Genomic DNA, 13,972 nt, shown 5'->3' with positions numbered 1-13,972 from the left:
TGTTCTGCCGCCCAACCCCGGGCACGGCCTTGGAAGGAGGGCGTGTGCACCCCCCCCCCCACGCGAAACGGGAGGGGAATGGGTGGAGGAGATGGACGAGATGAAGCTGACAGGCTCCAGTGTGAGAGTAGAACGCTGTGGTTTACCTGCAGACACTCCCCGTGACAGTGGCCGTGGCGACGGTGTGGTGTGAAACGGACCGTGCCGTTGGATCGGGGGGCCATAGACAAGGGGGCATTTCATGGAGAGCCGAGGGAAGGAAGGGAAGGGCTGAATCTGTAAATGGCTCAAGATGGGCACAGCACGTGCCATAGGCCTGTCTCCACTCTCAATTGAAAAGAAAGGACAGCTGGAGCTGGAAAGGGCAGACTGGTACTGCGCGTGTCCTGGTGATGGCCCGTTCCCATCTTCAGGGCCCCACACGGCTCAGGAGGTCTCACGTGTGATCGCTTGGAAGCGTCTCGTCTCTTTGCTCCCTTTGCGACATTAGGCGCCTACAAAGTGCCCCTTCGCCCCCTCTGTTCCCCCAATCTTAGCTGTGCTCACGGCCACATCTTCAGCGAGGAAGTCTTTCATGTTTGCCGTGACGGGGTCTGAGGAAGCCTGTGAGGTTGGGAGACGCTGAGTCCGTGCTTCTGTGGGACGTTTTTTCCCCAAACTGTTCAACTCCTCGAAACGTTTTATCACCATGGGCCCCACTGTCACCCCAAAGCACACGTCCCGAGAGACGTGGTATCAGCCTCCCAAGCTGCACACGTGCGTGCGAGCCCTCTAGAGGAGCTGTTCTGCGGCCCAGCCTCCCACTGGTTGCTGGTGGTCAGCGTTTTAAGACCTTTAAAAGCATGGGCTCAGATGGGGGAAGGGGCTGTGGGAGGCAAGTTTGCCATCCCCAGCCCCAACCCCGATTTTAATTTTGAAATACTTCAAATCTACAGACAAGGGGCGCCTGGGTGGCTCAGTTGGTTAAGCGACTGCCTTCGGCTCAGGTCATGATCCTGGAGTCCCGGGATCGAGTCCCGCATCGGGCTCCCTGCTCAGCGGGGAGTCTGCTTCTCCCTCTGACCCTCTTCCCTCTCGTGCTTGCTATCTCTCATTCTCTCTCTCTCTCTCTCTCAAATAAATAAATAAAATCTTTAAAAAAAAAAAACAAATCTACAGACAAGTTGCTAGAGTAATAGAACAAATACCCACATGCCCGTCACCGGAGCTCCCCAGCTGTTCGCTCTTGACCACGTTTGTGTTCTCCCTCTGCGTGCGCACGTGGGTAGGCGCTAGGCCGTGCGGATGCGATGGTGAAGAAAATAAACGGGAAATGCTGCCCTGCGGGGGGAGGCGGGCAACAGCATCACTCGGGAACCCACAGCAGCCTTGAGAAGAGGGGCTGCTGGAGGACCAGTCGGTGGGGAAGGTGGGGTTTGCGTTTTTAGAAAGATTTCCTATTTTAGAAGGGGTTTATATTTAGAGATCTAGATTTGCACTTAATATTTTAGATGGGGATTGTAAAACGGTGCAGCCTCTGTGGATAGCAGCATGGAGGTTCCTCAAAAATTTAAAAACAGAACTGCTGTATGATTCAGCAATCCCCCTTCTGGATATGTGTCCAAAGGAATTGACATCAGGGTCTCCAAGAGATATTTGCACGCCCACGTTCCTAGCAGCATTATTCAGGATAGCCTAGAGGTAGAAGCACCCCGAGAGGCCATCGTCGGATGAATGGATAAGGAAAGGTCGTCTGTCCATACAGTGGAATATCATTCAGCCTTATATAAAGAAGGAAATGCTCTTATATTCTACAGCATAGGCAGACCTTAAAGACACTGTGCTAAGTGAAATAAGCCAGCCACGGAAGGGTGAGTGCTGTGTGATTCCATATACAGGAGGTCGCTTGAGTATTCGGACTCATGTGGACAGCAAGTACAAGGGTGGTCGCTAGAGGGCAGGAGGATGGGGGTTGTTTCATGGGCTCAGAGTCAGTTTGGGAAGATTGAGAAAGTGCTAGAGCTCTGTTTCCCAACCACGTGAATGTATTGAACACTACTGACCGATACACTGAGAAATGGTTAAGGTAAATTTCACGTGTTTTCTACAATAAAAAAGAATGAAAGGTCGTGGAAGCCTCACTGAGAAGGCAGTTTTTGAGCAGAAGCCTTAAGGCAGGAGTCTCAGGAGCCTTGTGTGGGGCTGGGGAAGAGCATTCAGGTACGGGGAGCTGCAAGTGCAGACCCACGGGTGGGGGTGTGGGCGACTGCTGAGAGAGCAGCAGCGAGACCGTTGTGGGGCAGGGGGTTGTCAGAGCCGACGACGGAGGGAAGGGAAAAGACCAGATCATGTAGGGCCCGCTCCAGACTCTCCCTTTTCTCTGAGATGATTGGGAAAGTGGTGGGTGGTTTTGAGCCCAGGGTTGACGTGATCTGACTTAAGGTTTTCTGTGGATTTTTCTTTTTCTTTCTTTCTCTTTCTTTCTTTCTTTTTCTTTCTTTCTTTCTTTCTTTCTTTCTTTCTTTCTTTCTTTCTTTCTTTCTTTCTCTTTCTTTCTTTCTTTCTTTCTTTCTTTCTTTCTTTCTCTTTTTCTTTCTTTCTTTCTTTCTTTCCTTTCTTTTTCTTTCTTTCTTTCTTTTTCTTTCTTTTCTTTCTTTTCTTTCTTTCTTTCTTTCTTTTCTTTCTTTCTTTTCTTTTCTTTTTTTTTTTTGAGAGTGTGTGTGTGAGAGGGGGTGGGGGTGGGGTGGGGGGGAGAGGGTGAGAACAGCCCAAGCAGACTCCACACTGAGCGCAGAGCCCAGCGCAGGGCTGGATCTCCTGACCCTGAGATCACGACCTGAGCTGAAATCAAGAGTTGGACGCTTAACCGACTGAGCCACCCAGGTGCCCCGTGATTTTTCTTTTTCTAAAATAATTTTTTGGCATGAAATTTACAGTAAATGAAGTGAACTTATTTCACAGTGAACAGTTCAGGGGCATTTAGTATGTTCACAATGTGGGCAACCACCACTCTGTCTAGTACCAAAACATTTCCATCGTCCCTAAGTAAAGCCTCGCACCTATGAGACTGTCACTCCCCAAGCCCCTGGCAACCAGCGATCTGCTTTCTGCCTAGGAATTTGCCTGTTCTGGGAGCTTCTCTCTGTTTCATGCCTGAGTAGTATTTCCTTGATTGGTATGCCTCCCTTTGTTTATCCATCCATCTATGCATGGACATTCGGACTGTTTTTACCTTTTGGCTACCTGAATAATGCTGCTGTGAATGTTTGCATGCAAGTATTTGTTTGAACACCTATTTTCAGTTATCTTGAGTGAATGTCTAGGAGTGGAATTGCTGGGTCTAACTTCGGCTTTACCAGGATCTCCCGTGTTGCTGGATTGAGAAGAGACTGAAGGGGGGGAAGGAGGTGTGGAATTGGGGAGACTGGCCAGAAACCTCCTGTGCCAATTGGGCATGAGATGATGGTGACCCAAAGGGAAGTCTGGTGAAAAGTGGTCAAACCATGCGTCCTCATGGGGCGCCAGGGTGGCTCAGTTAGTTAAGCATCTGCCTTCGGCTCAGGTCTGGGATCGAGCCCTGCACTGGGCTCCCTGCTCAGCGGGAAGCCTGCTTCTCCCTCTGCTGCTCCCCCTGCTTGTGCTTTCTCTCTCTCTGTCAAATAAATAAATAAAATTAAAAAAACAAAAAACAAAAAAACAAGCTTCATCATAAACCTGGAGCCAGAAGGATTTGATCTCGGACCAGATACAGTGTGTATGAAAGAGAGCAGAGTCCAGGATGGCACGAAGATTTTTTTTTTTTTTTTTTTTGGCTCGAGCAGTTGGAGAGTAGAGATGATTCTTATAGGAGGAGATGCGTGTGTAGCGGGGAGGGATATCAAAAATCGTTTTGGACATCAGCGTGAAATGCCAGTTAGAACTCTGAGTGGGAAAGGCCAGGGAGGTTCATGTGAAGCTTATTGCTCATGTTCTAGAAAAAGTCATGGTAATAATGAACTACTCTCTAGGTCGATAAAGAAACCAACACAGAAGATGTCTTCCCAGAAGAAGTAGCGAGTCTTCCGAAGGAGAGGCCCAGCCGCAGGGCCCGCGGGTCGCCTTTCGTTCGGAGTAGCACAATTGTGCGTTCGCAGACCTTCTCCCCTGGAGCACGAAGCCAGTACGTTTGCAGAGTAAGTTGAAATTCCTTTGCCTCTTGACTGGAACGTTTTCTTTTTTCTTTTTTTTTCCCCTTTGTCATGTTTTATTTTTACTGTTCATGCTGAAAGACCTGTGTGTTCCCCCAAGTGCCGATAACGCGCACGCCGCGTGGGGGGCTATGCGATCAGTATGGTGGCCCATCTACCCCTCGCCCGTGCGTATCTCACTCTGGGTTTCTTCAAGATTCTGATACATTTCTCCCCGGATTTTCAGTTTGTATGTGTACCAACTCATGCGCGGGAAACTGGGCGAATAGGAGTAACAGGTTGGAACAGGGAATATCCCGAATCGGGTGGAGATTGTTAAGTCAGGCCACTGAGTGGTTGGAAGTCCTGAAGTGTAGCTTAGCCGGGTCCCAGGGTGGACGGCAGCCTTGAAGACTCGGGGCACTGAGACGGGGTTCTGACCCCCCCAGCCCGTAAATTCTCACCCCAAGGGTGATGGCAGGAGACACTGCGTGGTTCTCAGCCTGGGCTGTGCCGGGCAGTGAAGGTGGGCGCTTCACAGAATGCTGGTGCCTGGGTTCCACCCCCGAGATTCACTGTGGGTCAGGGTGGGGCCTGGACATCGGAGCTCGGGGAAGACCCCTGATGATTCTGATGCTGAGAACCCCGCTGTGGTCCTTGAGGACAGGACGGAGGTTGGAGGTTGGCCGGCAGTGGTGGTGTGACAGTGACAGGACGGATTAGGAAAGAGAAGGCAATTGGAAGGGTCAGTGGTCATGACACAGTGGCCTGATGGGACTGTTTGGATCGAGGAGAGCTTTGACCCTTCCCGCCTCCGATCTGGGCTCCCTTGACGGGGACTGCCAAGGAGCTGGCTCCGGTTGGGCAAAACCAGAGTTCGGTCATACGAGAGAAACGGGCTGAGACGTGTGCAAGACACACCGGGAGTATGGTTCAGGGGTCCCCTGGCCCGTGCTCAGGCCCAGGAACTTGCTAGGACCCACAGAACTCGGCAAAGCCGTTAGATTCGCTATTGTGGTTTATTACGGTGCAAGGATATAGACCAAGGTCAGCAGAGGGAAGAGGCACATCGGGCAACACTGAGGAGAGACCTTGGCGCAGGCCTCCGGGTCTCTTCCAGCGGGATTGTGCGGACGGCTCTGGTCACCTGTCACTGCTGGGAGAGGCCGCACATGGAGTATTGCCAGCCTGGGGTTTTGTGGGAGGTTGGTCACACAGGCAGAGCTGATTGCCTGCATGCCTAACCTTCGTCTCTAGAGGTCAAGCTGGGGGCCTAAGGCCCCCACTATAAGTCACATTGTTAGCAGAGACTGTGTGGCCTGGCTCGAGGTCCCCAGGTAAACAGTCAGGCAGGACATCCCAGGGGGTTACGGGTCACTTCCCAGGAGCTGGGCAAGGACCAAACCTTTCTTGGAGCAAGGTTAATCCTTTACCCCATGGCGGGAGTGGGGGGGCCCCAAGCTGCCCCTGGGTCATTTCCAAGACCTGCTGCGCGTCTCCCCACAGAAGCCAGGTGTCCCGTCGTGGCTGCCCTGGGTCCCACGGCATCCGGCTCGGGCACCCTTGCCCCATGAGGCTGCAGCCCCATGGGGGGCTCATGCTTAACCAGACACCTACCTGGAGGCGCTAGACCCAGGGCTGCCCTCAGCTCCCTTCCCCACTGTGGGCTGTTGCCGACCCACCACCGAGTGGGCTCGGGTCCGCTGGGTCAGAAGGGTGGTGCGTGGAGGAGGAAGTCCTCTACTTCCCCAGAGGAAGGTTTCCGGCTCCTGTGCGGGGTTCTGTGCCCTGCGTAAGAGCCTGCATGTACAGGGGACGCTGGTAGAGGCTTAGTCTTCGTCTGTCGGTCACGGTGGCGTGAGGGCGCATATACGCTGCCGTGCCACGGCGTTTCCGGGCTATTTGGGGTTAGTTGGCGTGGAGAAGAAGGCCACAAAGGCAAGGACTTTGCCTTTCCCACAGATACGCGTTGATCTGGAAGCAAGAACCAGCCGCCAAAGGTCTTGGCTCCCATAAAGGAGGTGTTATTTATTTGTCTTTTTAGACGCAGACCTTTTCCCTTGACTGGCAGAGTGGGCGTTAGTGGTGCTGGCTTGTCCTCCTACCAGGAGCGGGGTCTCTTTTTGGAAAGTCACTTTTCCCCAGCTCTTGGCAAAGCCAGGAACAGAGTGAATGAGAAGGACGTGTAACGTGAGGGGCGGTGGGGCGTCGGTTTGCGTATTTGGTCTGTTCGGGGTTGTCTTTAGTTTTACTTGATGCTTGGCGTGGGGAACGCTGCGTCCTCACTGAGGCCGGAAGGCTTGGTAGAGGTGCCCGCCGTCGTCCGCGCGTTCGGGGACCCGCGAGGAGGAGCGAAATCCTGCAGTTCAGCTACACAGAGAGAATGAAGGTTGCACTTCTGAGAAAGTGTTTCTGAACATCATTCTTTTTGGCACAGCTTTATCGTAGTGACAGCGACAGTTCGACACTGCCCCGGAAGTCCCCGTTTGTCCGAAACACCCTGGAAAGACGGACCCTTCGCTATAAGCAGGTGCGTGCCACGTAAACTAATAACAGAGCCTGGACTTACCCTGGGAGCTATTTTTACAGAACTCCTAAGGTAATATTTTAGGTAACATTAATTTAAAGGTAATATGTTTTTTTTTTTAAGGTATTTATTTCCTTGTTTATTGAGATATAATTTTTAGAAGCCTATATAATGTCAAAATGTTACCACTCTTAATTTCCTAGGATAACATCATGATCTAAGATAATTCATGATCTTTACATTTTTAAATATAATAGATTAACAAACAGCCAACCAACCTATAAAAAAGGTTCTCTTTTGACGAGGGAGTATGTATAGTTGAGAAATTGGTGCTTTTCAGCATAGAGCAGTCTTCTACAAAGGCCTTTCCTGCTGCTTGCATTTACTTTACCCACCGAGTGTTCTCTCCACACGGCGTCACTTTACAGAGTTTTGCTGCTTTCTGTTTGTAAGCGAGTAGTTCCTTGTCTTTTTCAGGCTAAGATTCTTTTAAAGAGATAGTAGTGGATCCAGCTGTCCGTGTGGTGCCTGTGTTTAGAGCACTGTTGACACCTCGGACTGGGTCACTGTTGTGGGGACTGCCCTGCACGCCGCCGCCCCCCCCCCCCCCCCCCCCCCCGCCCTTGACGGCCAAACGTGTCTCCAGACACTGCCTAGCGCCCCCTGGAGGCCCAAGCCATCCCTGGTTGAGAACCGCCGAGCTCTCCTATGAATTGAGCAGTGCTTTTAAGTGAACTTGTATTTCTTAAATCATACCATATCTTTGCATTCCAGTTCCGTACGTGGGCAGAATAGTGTCACGTGCGTGTAAAAAGCCTACAGTTTTCCAGCCCACTGAACAACGCTGGTGTGTGTTACACTAACTGCCTTTCCTGAGGTCGTTTCCCGTTGGATGGGAAATACTTTTCTCAGTGCCACACAAAGAAGCCTTCTCTCATCTTAGGACTTTTCTTAAACATTTGCAGGTTTGCTTCCTTGAGGCTTATATGGGGAGGAGAGGTTTTGACAGCTTGTGTGTGTGAATGTATAATCTTAAACAAAAAGTACTCAGATGGTTTACGACATGCTTTTCCCCCTTTATACCATGGATCATTTAAGATTTTCCAATATATTTTTTCTACTTTTTACAGTGGCTGTATTTTATGCTGACCTTATAATTCACTTAATCCGTTTTCTCTTGTTATATATTTAGGTTTTCTCTGTCCTAAACTTGAATTGGATCACTTTTGCATGTCGTGAGTAGTGCCTTTCAAAGGCAAGTCAAAATGAAATTTCAGAACCAAAGAAAATGCACATTTTGTGGCTTGATGTGTATTGTCAAGTAGAACTTCAGAAAGATTGTACCCATTTTTTATTTATTTACTTGTAAGATTATACCCGTTTTTGACCCCACCAGCTCCATATGGGATGGTCTCTTTCTCCACACTTTTGCAAATGCACGGGTCACCATTAAAGCAGACCATTAGCGTCACTAACTTGATATTGAACTGGAGACTTATTAATCTCGCCCAAATCTGTTTGACACCGGCCACGTGTAGAGAGACACCCGTCCGCCTTCGTTGCAGAAGGACCTCGCAGGCGGCCGAGCTCGCTGGCTGCGCGGCGCCCCGGTGCCGGCTCAGCGTGTGTGCTCACAGCTGCCGTCTCCCGCAGCCCTGCAGGTCCTCCCTGGCCGAGCTCATGGCCCGCACCTCCCTGGACCTGGAGCTGGATCTCCAGGCCTCCAGAACGCGGCAGAGGCAGCTGAATGAGGAGATCTGCACCCTGCGTGAACTGAGGCAGCGCTTAGAAGACGCGCAGCACCGGGGCCAGACAGACCTCCCCCACTGGGTGCTGCGGGACGAGCGATTCCGGAGCCTGCTGAAGGAAGCAGAGAGGCAGGTGAGAGGCCGGGGCCCTGCCTGGAGGGGCCTGCCACGGAGTCCCTCTGGCGTCCTGGGCCCGCCTGGTCATGACGATGGAGCTGTACCGTGAACACTCCGAGTGCTCGTCTGAAGGAGCTGGGTTTCTCTCTCCGTGGGCCCGGCAGCTGGTGTTCCCAGTGGCACCAACAGCTGCCTCAGGTTGGGGGGCTGCTGGAGGGAAGGATCCCCAGACCCTCCTGCTGGCATGGCCACCCTCTGCTTTGTAGTGGAATGTTCTGGGTCCGGTGTCTGCCAGGCATGACCCCAAGGACCCCAGTAGCTCCTGTGAAGATTCCCTGTAGCAGGCGTGTGTGTGGATGGGGCAGGCTTTTCTCCCCTCGGGAGCCCAGGGCTGGGAGTAGCTTTGTTCCTTCTTCCTTAAAACTAGAAGTAAAAATGTCTCATTCATCCAATGGTGCCGTTCCAGACAAGACAGACCAAACTTGACTTCCATCAAGAACAGGCAGCTGAGAAGATGCTGAAGAAGGCCTCCAGAGGGGTCTGCCAGCTGCGTGGGCAGAAGCGCAGAGAGCCCGTCCAGGTGCAGACCTTCAGGTAGGGAAGGCCGCAGGCCCACTTCCTTGCTTCCCTTTTATACTGTCATACCTTTGTGGTCATAAAAAGTAAAGTGAGTATTTAAAAAAACCCACGGGCAGTTCAGAATAAAAGCAGAATCCCCACTGCTGTTAGCATTTTGACTTTCTCTTCTTTTGATCCTTTTTGGTTCTGGTTTTGTTCATGCTGCTTGTCATCATAACGTGGGTCCGAGTTTGCATTTTGCTTTTTTTTAAATAAAAATATCCTGTGTTTCCACATAATCTGTTGTCTTTTTTGGCCGTAATGTTTCATCTAAGATATAATTTGCCCAACTACTCTATGTTATAACCTTCTTTCCAAATATTTGCTATTGTGAACAACACAGTGGTTTACATATATATATTCACGCGTATCACCTTTGCCTTTTTACTTAACTTTTTATTGAAGCATGACAGACATACAGGAGAGCGTGCGTTTTGTACGTATGAAAGTTCGGTGAGACGTCACAACTCCTCATGGCAAGAATTGAACATTATCGGCGCCTCCCCCCCCACCTTGATTTCCCACACCGGAATAACCACAGTTTTGAATTTGAATGGCATACGTTAGTTTTCCCTGTTTTTGTTTTTCGTATGAGGAGAATTAACAGCGACGTCTATATTCTTTTGTGTCTGACTTTTTAAAAAATCGAGGCAAAATTCACATGGCATACAAGTCACTGTTTTAAAGTGAGTGACTCGGGGCTCCTGGGTGGCTCAGTGGTTGAGCGTCTGCCTTCGGCTCAGGTCACGGTCCCAGGGTCCTGGGATCGAGCCCCGCATCGGGCTCCCTGCTCTCGGCGGGAAGCCTACCTCTCCCTCTCCCACTCCCCCTGCTTGTGTTCCTTCTCTCGCTGTCTGTCTCTCTCTGTCAAATAAATAAATGAAATCTTTAAAATAATAATAATAAATGAATCAATAGAGCGAGTGACTCCATGGCGTTTAGTGTAGTCACAGTGATGTGGAACCGCCCCCCTGTCCAGTTCCAGAACATTCCTTCACCCCAGAAGGAAACCCCATCCCCATGAAGCAGCCACTCCCCGTTTCCCCGTCCCCACAGCCTCTGGCCCCCACCAGGCCGCTTTCGCTCTCTCTGGCTTTGCCAGTTCTGGGCGCACCATGTGATCTTTTGTGCTTGGCTGCTTTGACTTAGGATAATGTGTTCGAAGTGCATCTGTGTTGTAGTGTGTGTTAGAACCTCGGTCCTTTTTATGGCTGAATAATACGTGTCTTTTAGCCTAAATTTTTTTTATACCCTGAATTTTCACATCCCCATCATAAAGGAACCTACAACACTGTAACTGTCTTCCTTCAGTCATGATTTAGAACTCCTTCATTTGTATAGCTTTTCATATTCATTCGTTAACAAAGCCAATATTTGTAGAGCACCCACTATATGGCAGGCACTGCAGACAAACCCTTGCCCTCGTGGGGCTTCCTGACGTCTGTTAAAATTCAGAGAATCCGTACCCAGACAGATGTGTTGTTAGGAATTGAAGTTCAATTTTTTTGTATGAGTAAGAGAAGCTGTCATTGATAGGAGAGCTTTCATTGCATTTATATCCACTTCTAACCTGTAATTCTTTCCAATCCCAGGGAGAAGATAGCATTTTTTACAAGACCAAGGATTAACGTACCTCCTCTGCCTGCCGACGATGTTTGATATAGTGCTTTGTACACATGAAGTATTTATCTGCCTGGTTTATTTTCATGAAGTTCTTAGACTAGCTAAATTTGTCCTTAAAATATTTGTGCAAAGCTATTAATATACACACTTTGTAAAAAACACACACATATATCTATACATATATATTTTATAATAGTGACGGCAACAGGGCTTGGTTTTTCCTTGTTGTGAAATTGACATCTCTGAAGACAGGTTATTTTATAAAAGATCAACTATCGTGTTAAGAGTGTACAGTTTTTACGCTGATTTATTTGACTTAAAGGCTGGAAGACAGAAACAAAGTGAGTTCAGGCAAATTCACTGTATTGTAATTTATTTATAGTACTTTTTTTTTCCTTGAAGGAAAATACTGACTTTAAGATGTATTTTAAGACTAAAATTTTGTGCTTCAGTATTTGTCATGCAGTAGAATGGAACTTTGGGGCCGGTTTTGTTTCTGACGCCCAAAACGCAAACACTCTGCTGAACTCGTCACTTGTATCAGTTTCCGACATGTGTATTTACCATGTATCTTGTACACTCCGCACTCTGCGTTCGCCTCTGACCCCACCCGCAGCGGCCCCAGGGGCCGCTCACCTGCCACGCGTGCGTTGCCGAGCTGTCTCCCACGCGGACTGCGCACCAACAGCCTCTCCTGTTGTCTTGTGCGTCTTTGTGTGCTCACTGGGAGTCTGAGGCAGGCCCCCGGCCTTCAGCCTGCCGGTCCAGCGTGGCTGGCCACACTGCCTGCCCTCACCAGACCACAGGCAGCCCCCGCTTTGAGTCTGCCCCATCCGATCATGACCAGCGAGGCAGCGTGGAGCTCCTGCACTATGACTCTGTCATGAAGGGAAGTGACGAGAACTAGGAGCGCGTGTTTTCAGAGAATCCTTGAGTCCACGGATGGACGTAGCGCTTATAACGTAGACGTGATGGCCTTTGAAGGCGCTTGTTTGTGGAAGGAGGCAAGCATGCGTGGGTAACCGGCAGTTACCCAGTGAGTCACTGACAGGAGAGTATTTGATTTAAATCAAACTCCGCCCCCCCCCCCCCCCATACTGGAGTCTACCCAGTATTTCCTAAGAAATCTTAGAAGTAGTTCTTGAGGGAAAAAAATTTTATGTAATAAAATGTAATAAAAATATACCAATATTCTTTTAAATTGTCAAATGATCTAAATATTTTGCCAAACGCCTATTTATTATATATGAAATGCACTCGCCCTTCCGAGGCCTCAGACAAGGAAACGAGGGGGTCACACGAACCGTACAAGAAGACGGAACTCTCTTCCTAGATCTTTCTGCCCCTCCCTGGGAAATGCCCACCTTGAATCAGGGTCTCTCTCTCTCTCCTCATTAGTCTGTAACCGCCCCCTCGTATAACCTGCCTGCCTTTTTACATTGTTAAAACTGAATTTTGTACAAGCGTTTCATTGACACGGGGCCTGTCACAGACGGGGTTTGTCCCTGGCGCGAGGACTGAAGACACCGTGCTCTCACAGCACACAGCTCTGGCTTTCTCTTTCCGCCTCTAGTCGCGCTGCTTCTTGTTGGCTAATTTCTCTGGGTACGTAACCCCCAACAGAGGTAGAGATGCGCCAAGTCCCAGAGCTTGCCAGAATGGCCCCCCCAGCAGAGCGCATTGCCAAGCAGGTGAGGACAATGGCAGGCCTCCTCTGTGCCCCCAGCCGATGATACCTTTAACTCCAAAGAAGAACTGCCACCAGACTTGGGCGTGTGGAGGGCAAATCATGCACCTCTCAGGCGCCCTGCCCCCTGGCTACAGAAAGGTCCCCGGGAACCGTTGCCTGGTGGCTGCTCCTTAGCACCTGCCACGTGGAGCGCTCTCTGCGTGGGATGGGGGCTCGAGGCAACTTTTCTGCCGACCCCTATTAGCAGCAATGGGGCGGGGGGGGGGGGTGGCATCCACTGTGCCAATACAGAAGGCCCTCCACCCAGGGGTTTCAATTAACTTCACTGCCCAGTAGATCTAGGCTTCTGTCTGGGGTGCTTCCCCCGCCCCCCACACCCCAGAGTTTGGTTGTGTGTGTGTGAGTTTTGTTTTGTTTTGTTTTAAAAAAAAGCTCTTTGCCCCACCAGAAACACATACAGTCCCTACTCCAGTGGCAGTCTGAGGAGTACTTGGATTTGCCACCAGATCCACTTCTAATTGACTTCTCCCGCCTCCCTGCAAGGGTCTGCCTTTGCACCCAAATGGGACCAGAGTGAGCAGGAGAGAAAAGCCAGACAGATGGGGGAGGTAGAGGGTGATGGGTTCTGTGCTGCTTGCCGGCCGGGCTGACAGCGCCCGTGGACAGCGACACAGCCAAGCCGGCAGCGGGCAGACAGAAGTCCCATGATTGGCTTCTCTCTGCCGACCTGGTTTTGCAACTTCTTTCTAGTGAAGACCGCCACCCCCCAGCGAATAGCCCACACGTCAGAAAAGTGAAGTCCTGTTGTCGGAAGGGCTGTTTCCATCGTCTGTTTGAATTTGCCCATAACCGTGCTTTGGGATAAGAAAGCTGCCGTGTTTGACCAGCACTTCTGGCCCAGAGACAATCCCAAGTCCGCCACCAGGATTCTTTAGAAGCAGTGCAATGAGTCAAAGGGAGTTTGGTCTTCACGTCATCCGATCACTAAATTGTCACTGCTGAAATAAGTAACCTCCTGTCGTGGGAATAAGTTATAATCAGTATTCATCTCTGTTTTTGTCACTCTTCCCTAATTGTGTCATTTGTATTGTTTGAAAGTATTCCTTCTATAAAATTAAACTAACCTGCCTTAAGAACAGAATGGAAATGTGTGATTTTTCTTTTTAAGAAAAATGTAATTACGTGGACTTAAATATATAAGAACATACCAGTTTTTTCGGGCCTCCTGGGTAGCTCAGTCGGTTAACCGTCTGACTCTTGGTTTTAGCTCGGGTCATGGTCTCAGGGTCGTGAGATCGAGCCCCGTGTTGGGCTTTGTGCTCAGTGTGGAGTCTGTTTGGGATTCTCTCTCTCCCTCTGCCTCCACCCCTCCATCCCCCGTGCATGTGATCTCTCTCTAAGTAAATCTTTTTTTAGAAGTACTACTTTTTTTTTTTAACATAAAAACAAAGATAAAGAGTAGAATAGTAAAACGAACACACATGCAGCCCTCCCCCCTCTCAAC

The 13,972-nt window shown here is 49.9% G+C and overlaps 1 protein-coding gene across 4 annotated transcripts in view; it reads left to right on the top strand.

Annotated features, from left to right (window-relative positions):
• WWC3 (WWC family member 3) overlaps positions 1-13,602 on the top strand; it is a 117,863-nt gene extending 104,261 nt beyond the window's left edge. For 3 of the 4 annotated variants that reach the window (XM_027608037.2, XM_027608038.2, XM_027608040.2), the window contains 5 exons: positions 3,987-4,151; positions 6,583-6,675; positions 8,326-8,553; positions 9,004-9,131; positions 10,748-13,602. In XM_027608037.2, coding sequence (XP_027463838.1) covers positions 3,987-4,151; positions 6,583-6,675; positions 8,326-8,553; positions 9,004-9,131; positions 10,748-10,814 — 681 coding nt within the window. In that variant the 3' untranslated portion in view covers positions 10,815-13,602. Of the gene's footprint in view, positions 1-3,986; positions 4,152-6,582; positions 6,676-7,864; positions 8,234-8,325; positions 8,554-9,003; positions 9,132-10,747 lie in introns of those variants that run through there. The other variant, XM_035725538.1, reaches the window with a different exon arrangement.
• Positions 13,603-13,972: the final 370 nt, after the last annotated feature.

Source organism: Zalophus californianus, chromosome X (assembly GCF_009762305.2).
Source record: "Zalophus californianus isolate mZalCal1 chromosome X, mZalCal1.pri.v2, whole genome shotgun sequence".
Taxonomy (NCBI): domain Eukaryota; kingdom Metazoa; phylum Chordata; class Mammalia; order Carnivora; family Otariidae; genus Zalophus; species Zalophus californianus.
Note: the sequence above shows the minus strand (reverse complement) of the source record. Positions and strands in the feature narration are given on the sequence as shown.